At 42.1% G+C, this 21760-nt stretch overlaps 1 protein-coding gene across 10 annotated transcripts in view; it reads left to right on the top strand.

Annotated features, from left to right (window-relative positions):
• The window catches only part of carmil3 (capping protein regulator and myosin 1 linker 3), a 97412-nt gene that overhangs the window by 50341 nt on the left and 25311 nt on the right, over positions 1-21760 (top strand). For all 10 annotated transcript variants that reach the window (XM_073490469.1, XM_073490467.1, XM_073490468.1 and 7 more), the window contains exons 16-25: positions 5193-5297; positions 9009-9078; positions 9189-9270; positions 13411-13507; positions 13596-13650; positions 16320-16492; positions 17512-17580; positions 17997-18090; positions 21007-21105; positions 21239-21358. In XM_073490469.1, coding sequence (XP_073346570.1) covers positions 5193-5297; positions 9009-9078; positions 9189-9270; positions 13411-13507; positions 13596-13650; positions 16320-16492; positions 17512-17580; positions 17997-18090; positions 21007-21105; positions 21239-21358 — 964 coding nt within the window. The remainder of the gene's footprint in view (positions 1-5192; positions 5298-9008; positions 9079-9188; positions 9271-13410; positions 13508-13595; positions 13651-16319; positions 16493-17511; positions 17581-17996; positions 18091-21006; positions 21106-21238; positions 21359-21760) is intronic.

Below are 21760 nucleotides of genomic sequence, written 5' to 3'. Positions count from 1 at the left end.
CCCCGTCTCCATCCCTGTGTTCGGTCCACGTCCTGCCGGTCATGGGTCTTGTGGTATTAAATGCACTCTGGCTCAGTGCTGCCGGTCAGACGGCTGCGGTGTTGTGGTGACAACACGGATCCACAGAGCTGAACCTAGCTGATAAGAACCGCCCGGCTGCCGCTCATGAATATGGAACGGACTGCCTCAGACACCTCCTTTACCCATCACACACACACACCAGAGTTACACACACACACAAATATGGCACTTTCCAGAAACAATGAGCGGCCCATGTAGATGGAGTTGCACACATACGCACGTGTGGTAACGAGTTGCTGATACAGCTCTCCGGAGAGTGTTTTGTGAGACAGACAGTGACACAGTATCTGCTTATGCGACAGAAGCCATTCTGTATCGCTGCAGTCCTGACAGGCTGTATGCTAATCATTACAAATGGGTCAAAGAAGAGCTGGTGTTCCACACACTGGGAGGTTATCAAAATAGCAATGACAGGGGCTTGTAATGCAGCTGCCTGGTTTTCCCTCACTTCTGCTCTTCTGTCTTCATCTTGGTCTTTTTTTCTTCTCTCTTTCTGCCTTCTGCCATCACTCACTCCTGTATGACCTTTTCCATTTTTTACCCCTTGTAACTTAATTTCCTCCGACTTTTTTCCTGTCTTCTCACGTTGTCCCTTTATTCATTTCCTCTCGCTACATGCAGTTTTATCTTTAAACCAATTCAACATGGTTTTATCTGTGTGGGGTGAATGTCAGTCAAGCATACATTTGCTAATCACAAAAATGTATATACTGAAGTTCATGGAATAAAAGGATTTTTTGCCCAGTGTGCGTGTATGCAAGCCTAGAATTGAACACCAGCCAAATGATGGCGGGTATTATTGTTACAAGCCAACTGTGAGAGTCTTAAATCAAATTGTGATGGTCTTATTATAACAGTGCAATCATAACAATCAGCGTTAAGCACCGGGTCATGTGCACAAGGACAATAAGGGCTTATACTGACAGTGCAATATGCACAAAGGAATTTGGCGAAGCAGAATAGAAATTGGAGGACTGGAGTGATCATTCATTATATTCTCAGCCAGTCACATTACTGCTCTCATACCTATTAAACAGCTGTGCCAAACACATGGGCACATGCCAATGCTGGCTCAGTAATCACAGAGCAGAGCAGCTTTTCAGTTATGATGTCCTAGAGGTTCAGAGATGCCACCAATATGGTGCTAAAGGCAGATGATATTTTGTTTTGGGTTGAATTTGCATCAGTGGAGATTTGGGCAGTCATGATATTAGATTTTCACTACACGATTATTGTGGCCTAAAGAATTCACTGTAACGATATTATTGCAATATCTATAGAAATATTAAAAAACAATTCTCGGTAAAATCAAGCTTTTATTGTGTGTCATGCCTCTTTGACTCAAATGACACTCAAAATGCAACTTAGGGAGGTGGAAAGACAGTCTGTAGCAACCAGCCTTCAGGTGCATAACGCGTCCAACAATGACAAAACAATTATGTATTGTTTCCACGATATTATCATATGTTTATTACTAACACGATGTCAGTATTTCATTTTTAGATATTGACAGCCGTAGTGGAGATATTTTCCTAATGTATAGCAATGTGGAGTTTTATTTTGAAAGGAAATATGATGCAACCTCATTTGAAATGAACTTTTTCTGTAGCAAATAAATTGGTTAAATGATAATGATTACACATAGGACAACTACAAAAGGCAACAAATTAAAAAAAAAAAATACAGTCGCGGCCAAACGTTTACATACACTTAAAGAACGTAAAGAAGTGAGTTCCAATGACTTCTACAGCTCTCATTGTTCTGTGATGGAATGAGTGGAACACATTCTGCTTTGTAACAATAAATATTCATGAAGTTTGCTTCAAATCTGAATTTATTTTGGGTCTTCTGAAAAAGGGGCCAAATCTGCTGGCTCAAAAATATACATACAGCTACTTGAACAATCAATTCAGGTGATTATAGAAAGTTGTGTGAATCAGATTTTCTTTGCAGCATGGCCTCTTAACTTCTTCTGAGTGATTCTTTTGAGAACAGCTGGTGACTTTTCTGGGCCCATTTTAATAGAGCTTGTTTGATACACCCACTAGACTCAGCCACAAACACTACAATGGGAAAGTCTCAAGAGCTCAGCATTGATCTGAAAGAGCACATTATTGATCTGAACAAGTCAGGAAAGTCCCTTTCTGAAATCATCAGCAGATGATTGGCTCTTGGGTGCACTTGGGTGTTCCAATGGGACAATGATCCCAAAAGTGGTAGATGAATGGCTAAATCAGGTTAGAATTGAGGTTTTGGGAATGGCCTTCCCAAGTCCTGATTTGAGAAACAAGTCTGTACCAGGAAGCCAACAAATTTAGTTGAACTTCAGTTGAAAATTCAGCCAGAGGACTACCTGAAGCTTGTGGATGGCTATCAACAGCACCTAACTGGGGTGAAAATAGCCAAGAGACATTTAACCAAATATTAAATATTACTGTATGTATATTTTTGAGTCAGCAGATTTGGTCACATTTTCAGAAGACCCATAATAAATTCAGATTTGAAGCAAACTTCATGAATGTGTTTTGTGACAAAGTAGTTTGTGTTCCACTCATTCCATCACAGAAAAATGAGAACTGTAGAAATCACTGGAAGTGAAGACTGCCATGATATAAATTTTCTTTACAAGTGTATGTAAACTTCTGACCGTGACTGTATGTTTGCTCAAAGCTGAGAATTTGCGGTTGAAGCATTTAGATATGTGGTCATGTTGAGTCTTTGTAGCCTTTAAAATGTCTTTGTATGGGAGTAAGTTGATAAAGTTATAAGAGTTAAAGTGACAGTTAAAGTTGAAACACTCCAAGTGTCAGCAGCTGCTGAACTGTAAACTGTATATATTTTTTTCTTTCAGTGCACAATTCACCAATTTTGTGACTCAGCAATCACGCAGTAGTCAACACAGTGAGATACAGGTCATAGTTTAGAGAGTATTCCACGTGTCAGCAGGATTTAAAATAGTAATGGTCACTATCCTAATAATGTAACATACTGTACAAACCCACCCTCATGCTATGAGAAATAATCCCCAACTCAAACTAAAACACATAGACAAAGATAAAAACTAAGATGTTTCAAACAAGGGAAATCAGAAGTGCAATCAATAAATACATCAGACTTTAATTTGATTTACAGGATGGAGAATTTCAGTTTGACCAATATTTAACCCAAATGAAACATTCAATAATCAGACCAACTGACCTTGAACTTACCATTGGAACTGTAAGAAAGAATGGCTAGATAGAGCGAATAGATTTGTATCCATTGTGAGAGGAAAAGAGGAGACAGAAATTCTCACAAGACGACGTCTTGTTCACATTCAACAAGAAAATCCCAGAGTGTCTTACTCTCCTAACAGACTGATTTAAACTCTTTTGGTAGAATAAGTCTTTACAGAAGAACTGGCAGGAGAATATAGTACTGCTTGTCACAAAGCAAGACATATTTCAGTATAAGATTCTTATTCTTTCTTTTATTTCCTTTAATTATTCATTATTTTCTACTACTTTATATGTGACATTTTGCTCTGCAACAAGTTTGATTCAGAATGTCATGCCAGTAAAGCCAATTGAACTGATGTTCATACAGGCTGTTGGTCTACAACTTTGGTCCAGACTTAAATTAGTTTGGCATGGGATTTTGTACAGAGGATCATAATGCCAAGAGGATGAAGGCAAATGACTTTGGTGATACCATGACTCCAAGAGGTTCACAACTTTTCAGTTTTAATCACTTTTTATTACAAATGACCAACAAAATGAACAACATTCCACCCAACTGTCATGCTAATTAGCAACAGCTAGTTAAGCTTACAGCACAGTTGGTCCTAAGCATCGCCTAACAAAGCTGCAAGTATGGCTGTAGACTCTTGTTTTTCTCTTTTGCTCTACTATGTGTTGTGAAAATGACCAACCATATCTTGACTGTGTAGTGAAAGAAAGAAAAGTCCAGCCAAAGTATAAGATAGAAAACATGTCATAGCAGAAAGCACACGGCAGTATTTGGTAACACTGATGACTGCAATCCGTTTATGGAGCTGAGCACCCAAAAACAGAATGAGTAACACCTGTGTTTTTCCTGCTATGATGAGTCTAAATGTCTGCCATCAAAAAGGTTTACATGAAATTCTAACATCATAGCATAATTACCTGAAAATGTCAGATTTCTCTCTTTTTCCCCGTTAATAGAGTAACTGATATACTGACTTTGTAGTCTATGAAGAACTCAAATGCTGAATGTCATCGTCGTATAACTATGACATTCAAAGTGGCTCATCTCAGAAACAATAGTAGTTATTTATCAGGATGAGGGTGAAAAAATAGAGCAGTGAAAAACAGCTTCTGTGCTGCTCAAGTAAACAACATATCAGCCGCCTGAAGAGAGGTAGCAGGTAATCTTTTCCTGGAAAAACAAGCCTCATGTTTCTGGAAGATGAATTCATCCTCCCTGTCTCACCCTCTCTCTCTGTCTCTCTGTGCTCCCCTGCCTCCCATCACTTTCTCCTGCTGTTTCCAGACCCCCTCCTCATCCTCCCCTGTGGTGAATTATTTGTGCAGTGGGGGTTGAAATGGCAGATTGGCTGCTTTGACAAGTTCTAAACACAGATCTGCACCAGTGTAGTACATCCATCCTGTGAAGGCAGAGGATAGTCCCCTTATGTGTCATGTCTCAGATGGATGTCGTACGTACACGCAGACATATTCTGTGTCCTTCCTCTGATGACAGGCTAATCTACTGTATATGCCAAACAGATGGTTGGATAATTGGTCAGTGTTACCTTTTTAACTTCTGGCAGTAATTAATGCCAACTCCACCTTATCACAGTCCCTGCTTGATATAATACTGACCTAAATGTCACAGCCGCCATCTGTCTGCTTTCGCCTTCTTTCTCTCTCGCTCATGTCGTTCCATTCGTCTCTTGTCACTCTCCATCAGCATATCAAGTCCTCCCATCTTCCTCTGTCTCCGTCTCTTATCTGCTGTCGTCTTTCTCTCACCTCCTTTCATTTTTTGCCTGTCTTACCGCCTGATTTGTATCCATCTTTATTGCTCACCCTCCCATTCCTACACACTTTAAAATCTGTCTTTTCTTTTTATTCGCTGCTCTTTTCCAGGAAAGCGAGAGACTCTCTGCCGACTTTCCGCCAGTTCTTCAGCTCAGCATTCAGCCTGACCCATGTCAGCCTGGCCTCGATGAAAGTCCCTCCTGATTCACTGAGGTGAGTCACTGTCACGGGCGAGGATTCAAAGGGACCTCTGAGACTCTGAACTTCCTCAAGCATGTGTAAGATGCAAATAAATTCTGACCTGCAAACAGATGAAGAAGGAGCAGCTGTTCATCCTACAGTAACCTCATTCAGTTTGACCCCCTTTGCATGTTCCATTATTTATATGAATAAGTGAGGCTGATCAGATTATACAGCAAAAAAGAATGAAATTAATATGTAAATGTACCCGAGCTGTAATAATGATGTGATCCCCAAAAGACCTTGGAAGGCTGTAACAGGTGCATATGGTCATGCTACTTCAAAATCAATCTCTGTAATCAAGTTATAAATAAGTTAGTGGAAAATAAACAAATCAATCCAAGAAGCATATTAAGGCGGAGAATAGACAACTTTCCAACTTTCCCTCCCACTGAGGATGTTTCCCTATTGGCGCAATGTTAGCAACATAGCTAACAGTAGCAGCCCGGCTACTGTCCAAAGCAAAAAACAACTGCAAGAATCTCAATTTGAACCAGTGCGATGAAAAGTGCAAATGAGCAAATGCCTGTCCGCTCAGTCTAGTTTAACCTCGGTTTCTAGATCATTCTCCATCTTTGCCTCCTTTGCCTCCTCCGTTTTCCAGTTTGTTCGACCATGATCTTATGATAGTGACCTAGTACAACAGCGGCTTGTCCTTTTTTGGTTGCACAATTGCAGACTTGCTCCTTTTGTGACTTAATTCAGCCTTGGTTTTTCCGGAAAAAATCGAGCCTGGTGGCAGAACAAACTGCTTACTAAAAGTGAGGTTTATGGGGAACAAATCTGTACGCAGATGGTGTCATTTCTCTATAGCCATTACACTGTGCAATCAGTATTTAGTTAGTCCAGGTTAATTCCACATATAAAGTGGATCAAAGGACATATTCAAGTTTAAATTCAGCACAAACAGGGACCTACGTATAGTATGTCATCAGGATTGCTTAGGTTTACACTGAGATTGATTGAGAGGGCAATACATTACATACTAAGGTGCAGGCTACTGAGGTTTTAAATGCATGAGATTAGCAGATTTAATATTTGTCTTTATGGCGTGGCTAGCTTGTGATTGTCAGGTGTCTACCATGACGTGTCCACAGGTACTCAGAAACAATTAGAATAGAGGAGCAGCAATTTTTCTAGTTCCCAGCTCCACCGTCTTGTCCAAATATGGTCACTTCTGGCCCCAAAGCAATAGGTGAGGCCATGATAGTTTATACACTACAGAATTAACAAATACCCTAAAGGGGTGGGAGTTGGTATTGGTAGACAAAAAGCTGAATCAGGACATCCCTGACGACAATGCCAAGCCACTAAATATAGTCAGTGGATGGTCCCTGTAGCACTCACTCATCTTCTATTTTTGTTTGTATTTGCTGCCACATTACTTGTGACTTGCTGTGGTTATGTGATGGATATTCCACTGACAGTGATCAGCCTGTGTGTCACCACCTGTGACGGCCAACTGGCAAACAATCACTTCCTCTTTATTTGGAGCACCTCTGGACAGGGTGAGCGCTCTGAGCTGGCAAAATAAACTGCATTAAAAGCCAAGAGGGTGCGATAATATACACAATAATCTGTCCTGTAATATTCTACCGATATTATGTGAGAAAGATGCCATAAACTCACTGCTGAGGAGCAAAAACAGAAAGTATGTTATGATATATGTTAATATAAGTCAGTATAGATGCATATTTTACTATGATTAGTCCTAATTGGAATGGGGACTATTATACAGGGCTTGAAATCATTAAACAAGTGAATTAAAAAAATCCTTTAATTGTTACAATGCGTCCTCCAGCATTTTTGTAATGAATTTCACACAGAGTAGGAGTAAGTGAAATCCATAAAATAATCCAATTAATAACTGAAACAAGCCAATTCGGAGGTGAAAAGTAGGAGGCATGACTGTAATGCTGGAGCCAGTGTTTAGCTGTATGCTCTTATAAATGTGAGTCTGGCAGTGAACGGGGGAGATCTGAAATATTTTTGTGATAGCAGTAGCTTATCTGACATGACTCATGTTTCTATCTCCCCACCTCTTTGAGTGTTTGCAGCAGTTTTTTAACTGCTGCCGCCTCTCTGAGTCAACAACCATTTGTGCTGCTGACAATGTTTAGTCAGACATGGAGTGTAAGTGTTAAAGTGTGAGATGAATTCCCACTGGGGCCACTCGTACTAAAAATGTGTCCACTCACGATGCTGTAAGGTGCTTTAGTTTGAAACACTGTTTAAATGACACACAATGCCTTTTAAATTTTGTATTCAACCTTTTGGCAAACAGCTAAAGATGAGACTCTTAGATATTTGAGAATTCACATGCATTATTCCAGCGTTACCCAGCCTGTGCTCCTTAATGCATAGCTGATGAACGGTGGCCTTGAGAGGACAGTGCTATATTCCACCGTCAGTAGAAGCAGAGCCTCTCAGCACACAGGGATGTTACTTTTCAGTTGTTCTTTGTTTCAGGCTTCAGTACTAAAATAGCTTGTACCATACGGAGCGCAGTTCGCATCCAAGCCATCAGTGAGATTTAATCGTCGAGGCCCGCATTAGGTTTCAAACGCTGTTCCTCGACGGCGGAGACATTTTCTGTGATGTTAGTAGACTGGCCTTCAATCAGAGGACACAGATAGATTGAAGCCCCCCGTGTTGGCCGGCATCCACTGTGCTGACGTGTGTTTGTGCAGGACTCTGTTTCTCTACCAGCTTCAGGAGATCTGTCGCTAAACCGGCTCAGAGAGCGGCCAAGCAAAAAAGCATGTTTCCCTCCGGGGCTGAATGGGATATTGCTATACTAGTGTTTCTCTGTTAGGTGTGTAGCCTGCTGTTAGCTTCTCACAGCCAAAGAAACACAATCAATAGTCGAGTAAACAAAGCAAACTGCCAACAATTGAGATGATTGTGTGCTGCATGATGGATCTCGGCCAAAATGGACAGAGCGGGCTCCCCACTTAGCACTTCTCCTCATTACCTCCTCATGGTGCATAACTTTTAAATGTGTGTTCAGTGCACACGAACAACCTCCAGCAGAGCCTTGATGTGCAAATGCAGTTTTCCTCTCTGCATCCAGCTGTGTGTGTGTGTGTGTGTGTGTGTGTGTGTGTGTGTGTGTGTGTGTGTGTGTGTGTGTGTGTGTGTGTGTGTGTGTGTGTGTGTGTGTGTGTGTGTGTGTGTGTGTGTGTGTGTGTGTGTGTGTGTGTGTGTGTGTGTGTGTGTGTGTGTGTGTGTGCGCGCGTCAGCAACAATTGGCCACTTCTCCTGAATGAATGCTGAAGGTTTTTAAGGTGATTTCTGCTGCGGTGTTTCTGAGCTATGAATCTTCTTTTTAAGCTACTTTTCTCTAAATCCTTTAAGATGACTCTAAAACTTTTAGGTGTGCAGAGGAGAACGCATGGCTGGCAGGGAGGGGTCGGATCATCTGTTCAGGTTGTTAGTGGGAGGAAAAGAAGCAATTGGATTTATGTGGGATTGATCTTTCTTTTTTCTCTTTTTTTCACCTTTTCATTTTCGCCTCTACTTTGCCCATTAATTGCCCTTTGTTTCGCTCCCGATTCTTCTTATCTACCCATCATTCTGTTCACTTCTCTTTCCTTGTTTGATTTTCCACTAATCTCTCCTTCTCTCTCCCTTTCCTCTTCTATCTTGCTCTTCCCATCCAACCCTGCCTGTGTTTCCCTTCAGGGCTCTGTTCCTAGGTCTGTCCAATAACCCTCATATCACTGATTTACACCTGGACATCAGCAGCTGTGAGGTACGCTCTGTCGGTCTGTGCTGCTCTGGGTATATTCACTCATCTTCTTCATAGATTAACGCTCCGAGCTACCCCATCATGCCCCGCTCCTCTCTGTCTTCCTCCCACAGTTGAGGTCAGCAGGTGCCGGGGTGATTCAGGAGCTGTTTCCTCGAGTTTCATGCGTGGGGACTCTAGACATCTCTGATAATGGTAAGAGACAACGCCTGCACACTCACCCACAGGGGACAGACTGAGATAGTTTGTAGTTGTGTATTTTAGATTAGGACACATTTAAATTTAACTGATGCAGACGATTTGAAATCCTGTCAGTCCTGGTCATCACAGTCTGCAAATGTCATGTTAATTTGAAATGCATCATTTTATTTGATTTCTGCCCTTATTCCTAGTAAGCCGTTTACACGGCTGTGCATACTTAACATGCCCCAACATGTCGTTTATCACATCAAAATATTGAAAAGTGGAACAGCTGGATTTGCTTGTGCCAGTCAAAATAAGACTTTTTTCCGGCTGTGACAGACATGTTCAACCATCCGAGCACAAGCTCCCTTTTACACTCCCTCAACCGCCTTCATGAGAAAACTTAAATCTGGCGTAACAACCCGCTTATTCCAAGAGGTCCACTCCACAGATTTTACACACAAAGTTCAGTTTACTCCTCATGTGAAGGACTACTCGACTTAAAGGAATAGTTCACTCTAGAACGAAATTCAGTCATTATCGACTCACGCTCATGCTGATGAGAAGTCCGGTGTAGTTTCTTATTCCTCAAAGTGCAGCTGGAGACCCGCGGGGGTACCGTCCTGCAGCAAAAATCCATATAACGGGCGTCAATGGTGCCCGAGACGAAAAGGTCCATAAAACTACATAAAAACTTTGTAATATTCCTCCATACTGCTCGTCCGCTGCAATCCAAGTTTCCTGAAGTGGCGACATCCAGAGTTTACTCGAAACAACATCATTTAGTACATTTTCCCACGTGCACGTGAGTCTCCCTCACAGCCGCTCGCACTACGGAAGCCTCGAGTTTCAAAGTTTCAAATCACTAGTGCAGGCAGATCCCTCTTGTGTTTGTGTGTCGCTCGGTCGCTCACAGCTGGATGTAAATACCGGTGTGTATCTATCGCGAGTTCTGTTGATCTTGTCTGGCATGGCTTCCGTAGTGCAAACCGCTGTGAGGGAGACTCGCGTGCATGCGGGAGCGTGCCTCCAGGCAAATATAGTATAGTGACTGTTTAGGCTAGAAAAATGTACTAAATGACAATGTTTCGAGTAAACTCTGGATGTCGCCACTTCAGGACACTTGGATTGCAGCGGACGAGCAGTATGGAGGAATATTACAAAATTTTTGTGTAGTTTTATGGACCTTTTCGTCTCGGGCACATTGACGCCCGTTATATGGATTTTTGCTGCAGGAGGGTACCCCCGCGGGTCTCCAGCTGCACTTTGAAGAATAAGAAACTACATCAGACTTCTCATCAGCATGAGGGTGAGTCGATAATGACTGAATTTCGTTCTAGAGTGAACTATTCCTTTAAGATGTAAACTTATCAGGAAGCCTGAGTTACCCCTCGATTCCACTGGGCACATCTGTGTTACCTGCATTGTCCGACGCTGTTTTGTCTTGTCCTCCACACAGCTTCATATCCCACTGGGAGCATTCAGAAGCAGGGCGTCATGCCTGCCTGATGTTGTTGTCTTGCGCAGATTGTGTTTATTTCATAATTTTTCTTTGATTTTGACGCGTATTCTCCGCGGAGCAGAGCGGAGGGCCGCATCTGGGACGCTGCTGGAACGTGCTGTGTCTCAGCCATTGGAAATACAAGCATCGTCTAAAAATGGCTGCAGGGCAGATCGCAGCCATTTTTAGACAATGCTTTATTTCCAATGGCTAGGATCCAGCGTTTTGGAGCTTGACTCATACTAGAGATTACTTTGTCAGGACATCTCAGCCTCTGCTGCTTGACAATTTTTCATAAATTTCTTGAATTGAAGTGTAATACTGATTTGTTGGAGTATCCCTTTAAAGGATAGCCTTTAATAGAGATGCACCGATTGCAGTTTTCTTGTCCAATTCCAGTTTTAATAATAATTGACAGCATACGCAAACAATTAAATAACTGTTACATTTTCTCCTAAACTGCACAAGGTTGCAGGACCGTCTCTCACTCTCACTGAAGGAAATCTCAAGTGCTCTGCTACTGGACAGAGCGTTTTTTTGTACAAAGAACATCCAACTAAAAATGAATTGCAGTATATCCCACTGTATCTAACATGCTGTAGGTAACACAGCACCCACGGTGAAACACACAGACAGGCAGCAGAGAAAAGGAGAAATAAAGGAGGTGCACATAAATCAGGTGAAATAAACAATCTTTCAGTTCGGGCTCGCAGTCCCGTTGGGGGGCAGATGACGTGTGTGTACATTTTCAGCACAGAATCAAAATGATCTGAGGCTGATCGGCCAGTCACTGGACATGGCTCATCATGCTGAAAATGCCTGTCACCTGTCACCTGTCACCAGTCACTGGTCACTGGTCACTGGTCAATCGATCTGTGCATCTCTACCTTTAAAGGAGTGGGACTGCATAAAAGTCTCATGAGAAACAAATGTATTTAAAGGTCTTTTAACTCTATAAATTCATCTGTGAAATGTTTTTACTAACGCCACATCAAAAAATAGTCAGAGACACTGAAGTAAGTCAAGGATTTGATCATGTATAGCAAATGCTTGTACAGCTAAATCTGTGAGAGAGGGCTCTGCTCTTTGAGGAATCTCAGATGAATCCAAGCAGCAATAAGGATTCTGTTGGGAGTGCTAAATCCCCTCAGTAAACATACATGAACATTAAAGCTTAGTTTAATCAACAATACCAATTAAACTAATCACATGAGGAGCAGTGGGGGGAGATGATGGAGCTACATCTGGAAACATGTTAACATTAATGTATCAGCAGAGGAATAGTGAGAACTGTCAGAGCTGTTCAAAAACATGAATACGGTTGGATGTTACTAGTCAGCTGGCAGGCTGCTTCTTCTCCCTCTCCTGTTTCTTCTGTGTTTATTGGCGAATTGCAAACCAACTTTAACTGTATCAGAGTGTATAGATGCTGCGCTTGTTAGTCAGTGGGAGCAATTTGGCTCCCCATTAGCTATGCCCTAAAGCACAACCACTGTTCCCGGGGTCTACACAAAGGATAAACTCTGTAATGAAATGATTAATAGCAATAAACAGAGCCAATTTTACAAATAATACAGATAAATATCCAATAATATACATTTTCTGATAAATTATTGGCCTGTTATATCATGTGTCCCCAGTTATCCCCTCATGCAAGTGTAAGTGGAGCGTGTGCTGTCTCCATGATAAATCTGAATAAACAGCTTTATTTGAAAGTAACAAAATTGATGACAGATTTTCAACTAAAGTTCTGTCAGAGTTCTCTTCACATGAACTAACATTGCTGCTTGCTAGCATTCATTGGAGCCTCAATCACTGAACTTCACCAAATGCACATCTTGGCATATATTCCAGACAGAGTCCTTTTTCTACCATTTATACTTCCAACCACCTCCCACTCACTAAAATGAGCCACCAGATGACCACTGCCTCACTTCCTAAACAGCCATTAAGCATTTTATTAGTTTAATAAAATCTAGTAGTATTAGAGGAAACATTAATGTGCCTCTCCTGCTCTGTCATGGCATAATTTCCTGTCATTGCCACAAGAATAAGGTCATTTCTCATTAGAGGCATGAAGCTTATTCAATCAGAGATATTCTTGGTCACTGAATGAGCTGTTTCGGTCTTTGTGGCTGGGATATCTTGCCATGGTAACTACATCCTTTTAGCAGAATCCTCCATCCTTGAGCTTTTGTAAATGTGAGTGGGCGTGAGTGGGGGATGGGTGGGGGGTTAATTGGGAGTATTTTGGAATCTCAGTAGGCAGTGAGATTTTGTTCCAAAAGAGACCATGAGACAAAATTGAGCTTTTGAAGCCAGAAATGTTCGCACCTGGCACAGTAAATAGTGAGTCACTGGTATGACAACCCAGATATTCTCATTTCTCTGTAGTTAAAAATGTGACTGCTTCAGTTTAATATTTCAGTTAATATCTCACCTTTTTATATTAACTTAATTTATATTAACTCGACGTTTCATGCCTGTTGTCTCGTGTGATTGCTGACAAGCTTGTAATTAAACATCTACCTACAAGTGAGATTTCACAAAAGGCTCCATGGAGTGTGTAGTATTGCTGGCGTTGCACCTTGTACTCCCCTGATGTGTGTGTGTGTGTGTGTGTGTGTGTGTGTGTGTCGTGTCATGTGCAGGTTTGGATGCTGACTTGCTGGCTGTCATCCCAGCATTCTCCAGGCACCCCTCCCTCAAACACCTGATGCTGGGGAAGAACTTCAACATCAAGGGCAGGTACGAAGCACGCGGGGAACCAGCTATACAGATGGTGGCGAAGATGATACTGATGATGAATGTTTTCCTCTTCTCTCTGCCTCCTCAGGGTGCTGGATGAGATTCTGCAGAAACTGGTTCATTTGGTGCAAGAGGAAGAGTGTGTGAGTTGGATTATGTAACATATTGCGCTCACACACACACACACAAATCCTCTGTGACATTCTGCACAGATGCACGCCTACACACGCCTCACAGATTTGTAGCCACACACACATCCTGTGCACGCGCAAACACACACTTGTCACCGTTTAAATTCTAGTGTCGTTCATTCATGTGCATTTAAGCCGAGTGCCCCACTTGCCACACACACAAGGTGCAAACATGCACACAAGCCATGTTTGCACCTTGTTGTTGCTTGACGGATGATTCATTTGGTCTTAGTTTATTTGCGAGGTTCCCGGGGCTCTCTCCGCTCTCTGCTCTGCAAATGCAGCATGACAAGTAGCTTACTCAATTATTTACCACTGTTGATGGTGATAGCTCACAACTATGCTCTCGCAGTGAGAACGGTCTGATGCATTTGTGCAAGCCCACTAACAGGGGCACAGACGGGTGTAAATATGCAAGTTCAAAGGAAGTACACCAAGTTTGTCAGAGATTTGGCCTCTTAGTCAACTTGCCCAGCAAGCCATAACAGCACAAACATCAGAATCATCTGTGTGTGTACCCTGCACAGCTTTGGTCCGGTGCCCCATGCTAACACTTCAGAATGTGAGTCACAGAAGGCTGCGAGGATTAAAATTGAGAAAATAAAAAGAAAACAAACAAGGAGGCGCCTCACTTTCTGTAGTTTAGTAAAAAGACTGGACGCAGGGGAAAACAGCTATTCTGGCTCTGTTCAAAGTAGGGGTGGGAATCAGAGTAACTTAAAGATGAGTTGTCCATGATAACAATAGTATCATGATATAGCCATTCACACATTGCTAGACATTCATCCAATGATACATCACAATATCTGAAGAAGTCTAACTGCTTTTTTTGAGTTATTTTGCATTCTTCAAAGTGCAGGAATTATGGATTTATTCACTTTGTGGTGTCAGTTTCACAGAATTCTTAAGAAACTGAGATGAAACGTTGTATAAAAAAGTGCATAGACTCTCATCTTTGTGCCTCTTTATCACAAACTGACTGCATCTTGTCCATGTGTGTCGTCATCCCTATGTACAATAGCCACAAACTGGCAAAAAGGCTGAACTGCCAGAAAGTACAACAGTTCTTAAATTGTTCAAATGTTTAAAGGAAGGATACATTTATGCCTCGCTCAACTCTTTTCAATCTGTGTAAATTAGATTTAGACAAGTTTACACCACAAAGAGTTATGCAGTAGTGACGATAAGTCAAATTATCAGGGGAATCTGTTTTGAGAAGCTGAACGTTTTTAATGAAAATTTCAATATTCCACCAGTATATCAATCATGGTATTGCAAAAGAAAGCAACAAGATATTTAGTCCCACTTATTCCAAAGATAACAAATTCCACCAGCCAACAACTCTGAACATTTTGTTTTTGTTGGTTTAAAGATGCAAAATGTAACAATTTTAGTTCAAAACATGAAAAAAAAAAAAGAGCAATAAAACCTCTTTCTCCTAGCGGTCCAAAGCCCCTGTGCTAGTGGTGTACACAACAGCACTCCCCTGGTAGACCGGCTAGCTGCACGGCTAACTGAGCTAACAAGATAACAGTAGCTACAATCAAGGATGTATAAATAGAACACAGTCAACAGCAGTTGGTAGATACTCTGGTGATATGCTGCCTCCATTTGTAGGGAGTATGAATTCAAGGTCACCAGTTCTTACGTAATGCACCTTTTAAGCTGCGCAAAAGCCAAAACTATAAAAAAGACAAGTTGCAGTTTCCCCTCGTTTCTGGTATTTATGCTAACCTAAGCTGTTAGCTCCAGCTTCAAATTTAGCTTATTGACATGAGCGCTGTATGGTGTCTAAGTGCCTAGAAAGTGAACAAGAGTAGCAAACTGTTTTAAACCCACCAGGGACTTCAATTTCTGTTTCCATAACAACTTAACATAAATGGTTATTGGAGGCTGTGTACGCCTAAAAATGACTTGCCAGTAGAATATGTTGAACTCATCTAAAATGCTTTTAGAGATTGAAAAATGTGATTACACTGTAGTTTAACCTTGTTTTCCACTGAGAAGTTTTTTTTTTTGTTGTTCTCTGGTTGGTTAAGACCTACTCTAACACCAAAATGATTTCCCTTTGTTCTCATCAGTTGTAATGTTTCGCTGCAAGATGACACTGTTGAAAGTTTATAGTAGATGAGGCCCTAACACAAAAGGCACTGCTCAGAAAGTTGTTCTGATAAAAGAACGTGGAGAAAAAATGAAAAGTGCAAATAAGCAGGGCATTATTATGCACTAGGCATCTCTGAGTAAAAAAAAACAATAAATGATTCAGTTGCAGAAGGTTTGAGCTGAAAATGTTTATTTAAAATCAGATTTTCATCAAGCTTCTTGTTATATTTTATTGATTTGCTTAAAAATTTACATTTGATACGTTTTGTAAAAATGATCAAAACACAGATAAATGTCCAGATAATTTGAAAGTAAAAGTTTAATTCAACAAGCCGTGCTTAGTATAATCTACCTGGAATACACGTATAATTTTGTTGCCTCTGTTCCTCACCTAATGACAGGTCGATGTCTCGTAAAAACCTCTATCCCTCTAACATAGACATGACCACTCATATTTCATCTATGACAGTTCTCGTTTTCAAAACATCTTCCATCTTTTCTCCTCCTGCCTCCTCCAGGTCCTGCAGTCCCTCTCCCTGTCTGACTCGAGGCTTCGCCAGCGGGGCACGGTGCTCGTCAACGCTCTGGGCTCCAACGCCTGCCTACGGAAGGTGGACTTGAGCGGGAACCTCCTGGAGGACTCTGGGGCCAAGATGCTCAGCAAAGCCCTGCAGATCAACACAACACTCAGGTGTGTGAGTGATTTAAGGAGGGTTCTCCTTGCAGATCAGAGGACTCTGTTATAGAGGTGTTAGAGGACAGATGAAAGAATGGGGTCAGAGAGAAAATTAATATGTTTGGTATGGTTTGAAGAGCGGATATACTGAGGTTGCTGAGAGGCAGAACAGTGAGTTCAGCGCAGCGCTTCAAAGTGAACCTTGTAGGAGATAAGAAGGTAAGACTCAGGGGTTGGAGGGATAGCGAGGAGAATCGGTGGAAGAAGGGGAAAGAGGGATAATGACCTTCAGGCATACAATGTTAGAAAAGAGAAGAGACTGAATGGAGACGTGTGTGTGTGTGTGTGTGTGTGTGTGTGTGTGTGTGTGTGTGTGTGTGTGTCTTTTTGAAGGTGTGTTGCAGGTGGAAGGGATGGAAGGAGTAGATAGAGATGCTCAAAAAGAGTGGGGTAAAAGAGGACACACGTGAAACAGGAGGGTAGGATCCAAGTGTTAGGATGGATGTGGGCAAGAGAGGAAGAAAGTTGCGAAGGAATGGGAGAGGGAGACCACCTAAGGAGTGAGATTTGGGCTTAGCTGATTGAATTTCTAGGGCAGAGAGAGTCGGGGGTGGGGGAAGGAAGAGAGGGAGGGGAGGGGGATGGATGAAAGGGAAGAAGGGCTGAAAATGACTGATACATTAAAAACGGGAGTTAGACAGCGTGGAGTGTAGGTGGAGAACCAGCGCTGAGAAATAACAGAAGCTCATTAGTTGCAAGGCAGTTGTTCAGGCATCGCTAATGTTGTGATACGAACTGGGTTTATGCATGTAGCAATACAATAAAGGGGAATAAAAGTCCTGACAAATGTCTTGTTAATCCATCTGTGATGTGTCTGTGCAGCTGCATGGTCAGATAAGTGCTGTAACGATGATACTATGCCTCGTGTGTGTGTGTGTATGTGTGTGTTGGGAGCTTCAGAAAGCGACTGATCTTCTTCCTCTTCCTCTCCGTGCCTGTCCTCCCCGATTTCCTGCCGGTTTGATCCCTCTCAGGAGTGTGACGTGGGATCGCAACAACACCACAGCGACGGGCCTCCAAGATGTGGCGAGAGCGCTGGAGCAGTAAGACGAGCACGACGCGCGCACACACCCCCAAAAAAAACAAAAAAAAAAACGTTTGAAGATGGGAATACACACATAGGAAGGATGAGTCACACATAGACCCATATGAAAGGCTGATACCCATCTCTGTACAGTGTTTACTATTACACAGTGTTTCATCAGTCGTCTGACTTGCGTGCCAGTCAAACCCTTTTTTTTTTATGTGTGTGTGTGTGTGTGTGTGTGTGTGTGTGTGTGTGTGTGTGTGTGTGTGTGTGTGTGGCGTATTTGCGTATTAGGGAATTGGAGACAACTGTTCTAAGTGCTCTGGGTGTTTCCTGTTTGTTCCTGTTAACATCACAGTTCTTCCACCTTCTTATTGTGAGGGTAATCTTTCTTTCCTCCCTCTTTCTCTCCCTTCTCCCTCCACTTAACAGCAACTTCACCCTTCAGTACATGCCCCTCCCCCTCAGTGATGTCACTCAGGCGTACCGCAGCGCCCCGGAGAAGACGGACCAGGCCCTGACCAAGGTGAGAGGAGCTTTGTTTCCTTCGCTTTGTGACATCTGAATTTGCTGTGTCATGTTCTGAAACTTGCAGGTGGTGAATAATAGCATTACCTGACAATTAGGCTCAGAGTGAATAATGGCTTTGATGAATGACTTTAATTTGCATGAGTGTGAGAGAGGTGATGATAAAATGTGAACGTTTTTCACAGGTTATTATATTGCTGTTGTGGAGAACCTGCACCTGGAATGCCAATTTTATCAATTACTTGTCACAGACTTGCTAATGTCTTCTGAATATTTGATTTTCTGTATCTAACCAGTACAACAGGAGAGATTACAAATGCCTTTATATAAACTGAAGCACTTGATACCTGCCTTAGTTGTTCAGTTTATCATGTTCACATGGCAGGCAAATATCTCAGTCTCTCTCAATTAAGGAATGAAGAAGAGCTACTTCAAATTCAAATTCCTTGGGGGAAAAAAAACAATTATTGAAGCCAGGGTTGGTTAGATTGTTGAAACCAGCAAGAGCAAGCTAAACTGTGAGAGTAGCCAACCGAAAAAATCCCACCCTGTCTCTCCAGGCCTCTCTACAGAGCCACTTCTCAGAAACGCCTGCAAGGACAAACTACCCCGTAGCTCTCGCAGGCCACCTGGGAGATGGTTGTAATGGCTAGTTTGCTACGTTCAACATGGTCTCTTAGCTTGTCTAATACAGTTACTTGTTATTGCTGTAGGCTGGAGCTTTGTGCTTTTGGCAGGAAAATCCTTCTCTTAGGTTTTGTGCATTGTTTTGAGTTGACAATCCAGGTTGCCCTTCTTTGCTAGCACAATGCAAGCTTTGCATTTCAGGAACACGCATTTTCAGTTTGACATGATGAAGAAAAAAAATCCTATTCCGAGTGAAAGAGGTCCTCTTTTTCTTATCTGTTCCAGTGTCCATGTTTCGTTTTGCTGCAGCCTACTTAAAAAAACAGGAATGCTAACACCGCAGCTTAGCAAGCACAGCTGGGCTCTGTACGTCTATTCTCGGCTCACAGCACAGCATGGGTTGTCAGACTGTGTTCTGTTTTTCAGGTTACCGCGGTACTTTGCATGTTCAGAACTAGCCAACCAGTAGGGGGCGGTACGTGACAACTAATAAACATTCATGGACTGACTGTTTGGATGCAGACACTGACACTTACAAAGCGCTGTGTCAGGGATTCTTTGAGATACAGAAAAAGATTTTGATTTGTTGGGCGCCACTGCCACTGATTTATGCTCCATGCTTGAAGCCAAAACGATGAGTAGACTGACAAAACATTAATCTGCAACCATTCTGATAACTCACTAATCATTTAGGTAATTTTTCAAGAAAATACGCTGAATATTTCCTAAATCAGTCTTTTAAATGTGAGTATTCATTGCCATGTCATAATAAATTGGATATCTGTGGATTTTGGACTGTTAGAAACAGTTGTAAACCCTTTAGGATATTGTTATTAGAAATAAATGTAATTAATCATCAGCAGACAAATTGTTATTTAAAAAAAAAGGTCATTTTTTAATACCTGCTTGTCTAAAAGACTTGACAGCAGGTTGCTGCAGGTTTAGCTTAAAGTGGAGGTCAGCTTCATTTTGGGAACTTGGGTTAATCATACAGTAGGTCCTATTTAAAAACAGGGGTGTTAAGACTTTGTCAAGCCTGGGTCTGTTTATGCTGTTATTGTTAGCAGCTGTATGCTAGTCAGTGGACAGCAACATGCAACAAGTGTGCCTTTCTATCAGTTTGATGTGTCACTGTTTGTCATATGGCATGTTATCAAGATTGTCTAGAAGTTTGTCAGTCCAGCTCACACTGGACAGTTTTGTATCTCTCTTACTGCTAACATGCTGTTTTTAGCTCCTGATTTGTCAGGTTGCTTCAACATTTCTGATGTGGTTGTGTTGGGGTGAAGGTGGTGACCCTGTCTTTTCATATATGTGTCCACGTGCTGTTATCTAGCTAAGTAATTGGACATCGATTTTTCATACAGACAGTGAAAACCTTAACTTTCAAGGCACATCCACCTTAAGCAGTAACCTTCTCTCTGACTGATATTTACTGACAGCCTATGATGAATACGCAAAAGAGACAAAGACTGTGTGCAAACAATGAATGTTATCTTTTTGGGCGTATTGTCTCTTTTTGCCTTGACACGTATCTTATCTTGCACCTTCAAAACAAATATTCATAATGGAAAAATGGGCAGAGTAGACAAGAGTGGTGGCTGTGACTAAATAAGAGAAACTGTCATCTTAGATACTGAGTGGTGTGGTCATTTTTCTTTAGTACCATCGCTAGCCAGATGCTGTTTGTCACATGGCTTGTAGACTGCAGTTAACAGAGCAAGTCTGTTTACATTGCGTGTCATACGCTGTTGCCCTGGCGGCTCGGCTGTCAGTCAATCATGCCCAACATCCCCCGAGGCCTGGATAGTGATGGAGCATTTCCGATCCGTCTCCAGAAACACTATATCTGTGCATTGGTTTAACATGATATATTTCTATCTGCTGTGGAACTAGCCTAATGGATCATTTTCTGGTTCTAGTCTAAGAGTGAGTATGTAGCGTACAAGGCTGTCACTTAGGTTGGGGTCCTTGTTTGTCTGCGCATTGTCAGCGAAGATCCTAAGTCCTTGAGCAACCCTTGATTCCACCTTTCTTTGCATAAGATGAATAAGCAGTGAACACTCCCACCTGCTGAGTAAAGAAAATAAATCAATGGCATCCCGTTTATTTCTCGGGATCAAAACTCTCTCTCCAGCCTCCTTATTACCATGCAAATGGACTCGTCTCCTGTCTCCTGCACACTGCGCTTTGTAAACACCTGTCATCTCCACTGCTCTCTCTCTCCTTGTTTGTTTTCAATGTGTGTGTGTGTGTGTGTGTGTGTGTGTGTGTGTGTGTGTGACAGATCCAACGTGCCCTGCTTAGGAACAACCAGACTCAGCGTTTCTCCCAGAAACAGGCTCTCAGGCTGCACCAGGGCCTTGTCACCAGCACTGCTGAACAGGTGTGTGTCGGTGTTTATGCACATGATGGTGAACAAGTCAAGATGTTTTGTTTGAATGTTATTTGACTGACATTTCTGCATATGATGATGTGCGTTCACGTGTTTGTTTTGAATGTGTTTCATGTGTGTGTAGGTGATGGAGCGGCTGTGTGTGCGGGTGCAGCAGCAGGTGTGCGTCCTGAAAGGGTGCGAGGAAGGAGAGGATGTGCAGACGGCCAGACAGATCCTCAAAGAAGCCAGGGACTCAAGAGCTGTGAGGAGACTCCTGCTTTATTTTATGTGTGTGTGGTCATGTGTATGTATTTGCAGGTGTACTTGCTTCATTGTGAGGACTGGAACCGGTTTTATTCAACAGAGTGAGGACGTTTTTTGACAGTGTGTACACTCACTAGAGCCAGCTACTATCGATATTGGGGAGTAAACAGTTCCTTTATTGATCTACTGGCCAATTAGCACTCAGTTTTACAATGATCCCTCATGAAACACTTGACATGTTAAGGAGGCAGGACATTTTACAGTTCAACAATAACCTATTATCTAAAAGGACATAGGTGCACTGAAACAGTAAACCTCACCTCACATCGTTCATCATAATCTCTAGTTTTCATATCAGCCAGTCTCAGACAACATTGACGGTGATACCAATAACATCAGA

Source organism: Pagrus major, chromosome 21, assembly GCF_040436345.1.
Source record: "Pagrus major chromosome 21, Pma_NU_1.0".
In the NCBI taxonomy this organism is placed as follows: domain Eukaryota; kingdom Metazoa; phylum Chordata; class Actinopteri; order Spariformes; family Sparidae; genus Pagrus; species Pagrus major.
Note: the sequence above shows the minus strand (reverse complement) of the source record. Positions and strands in the feature narration are given on the sequence as shown.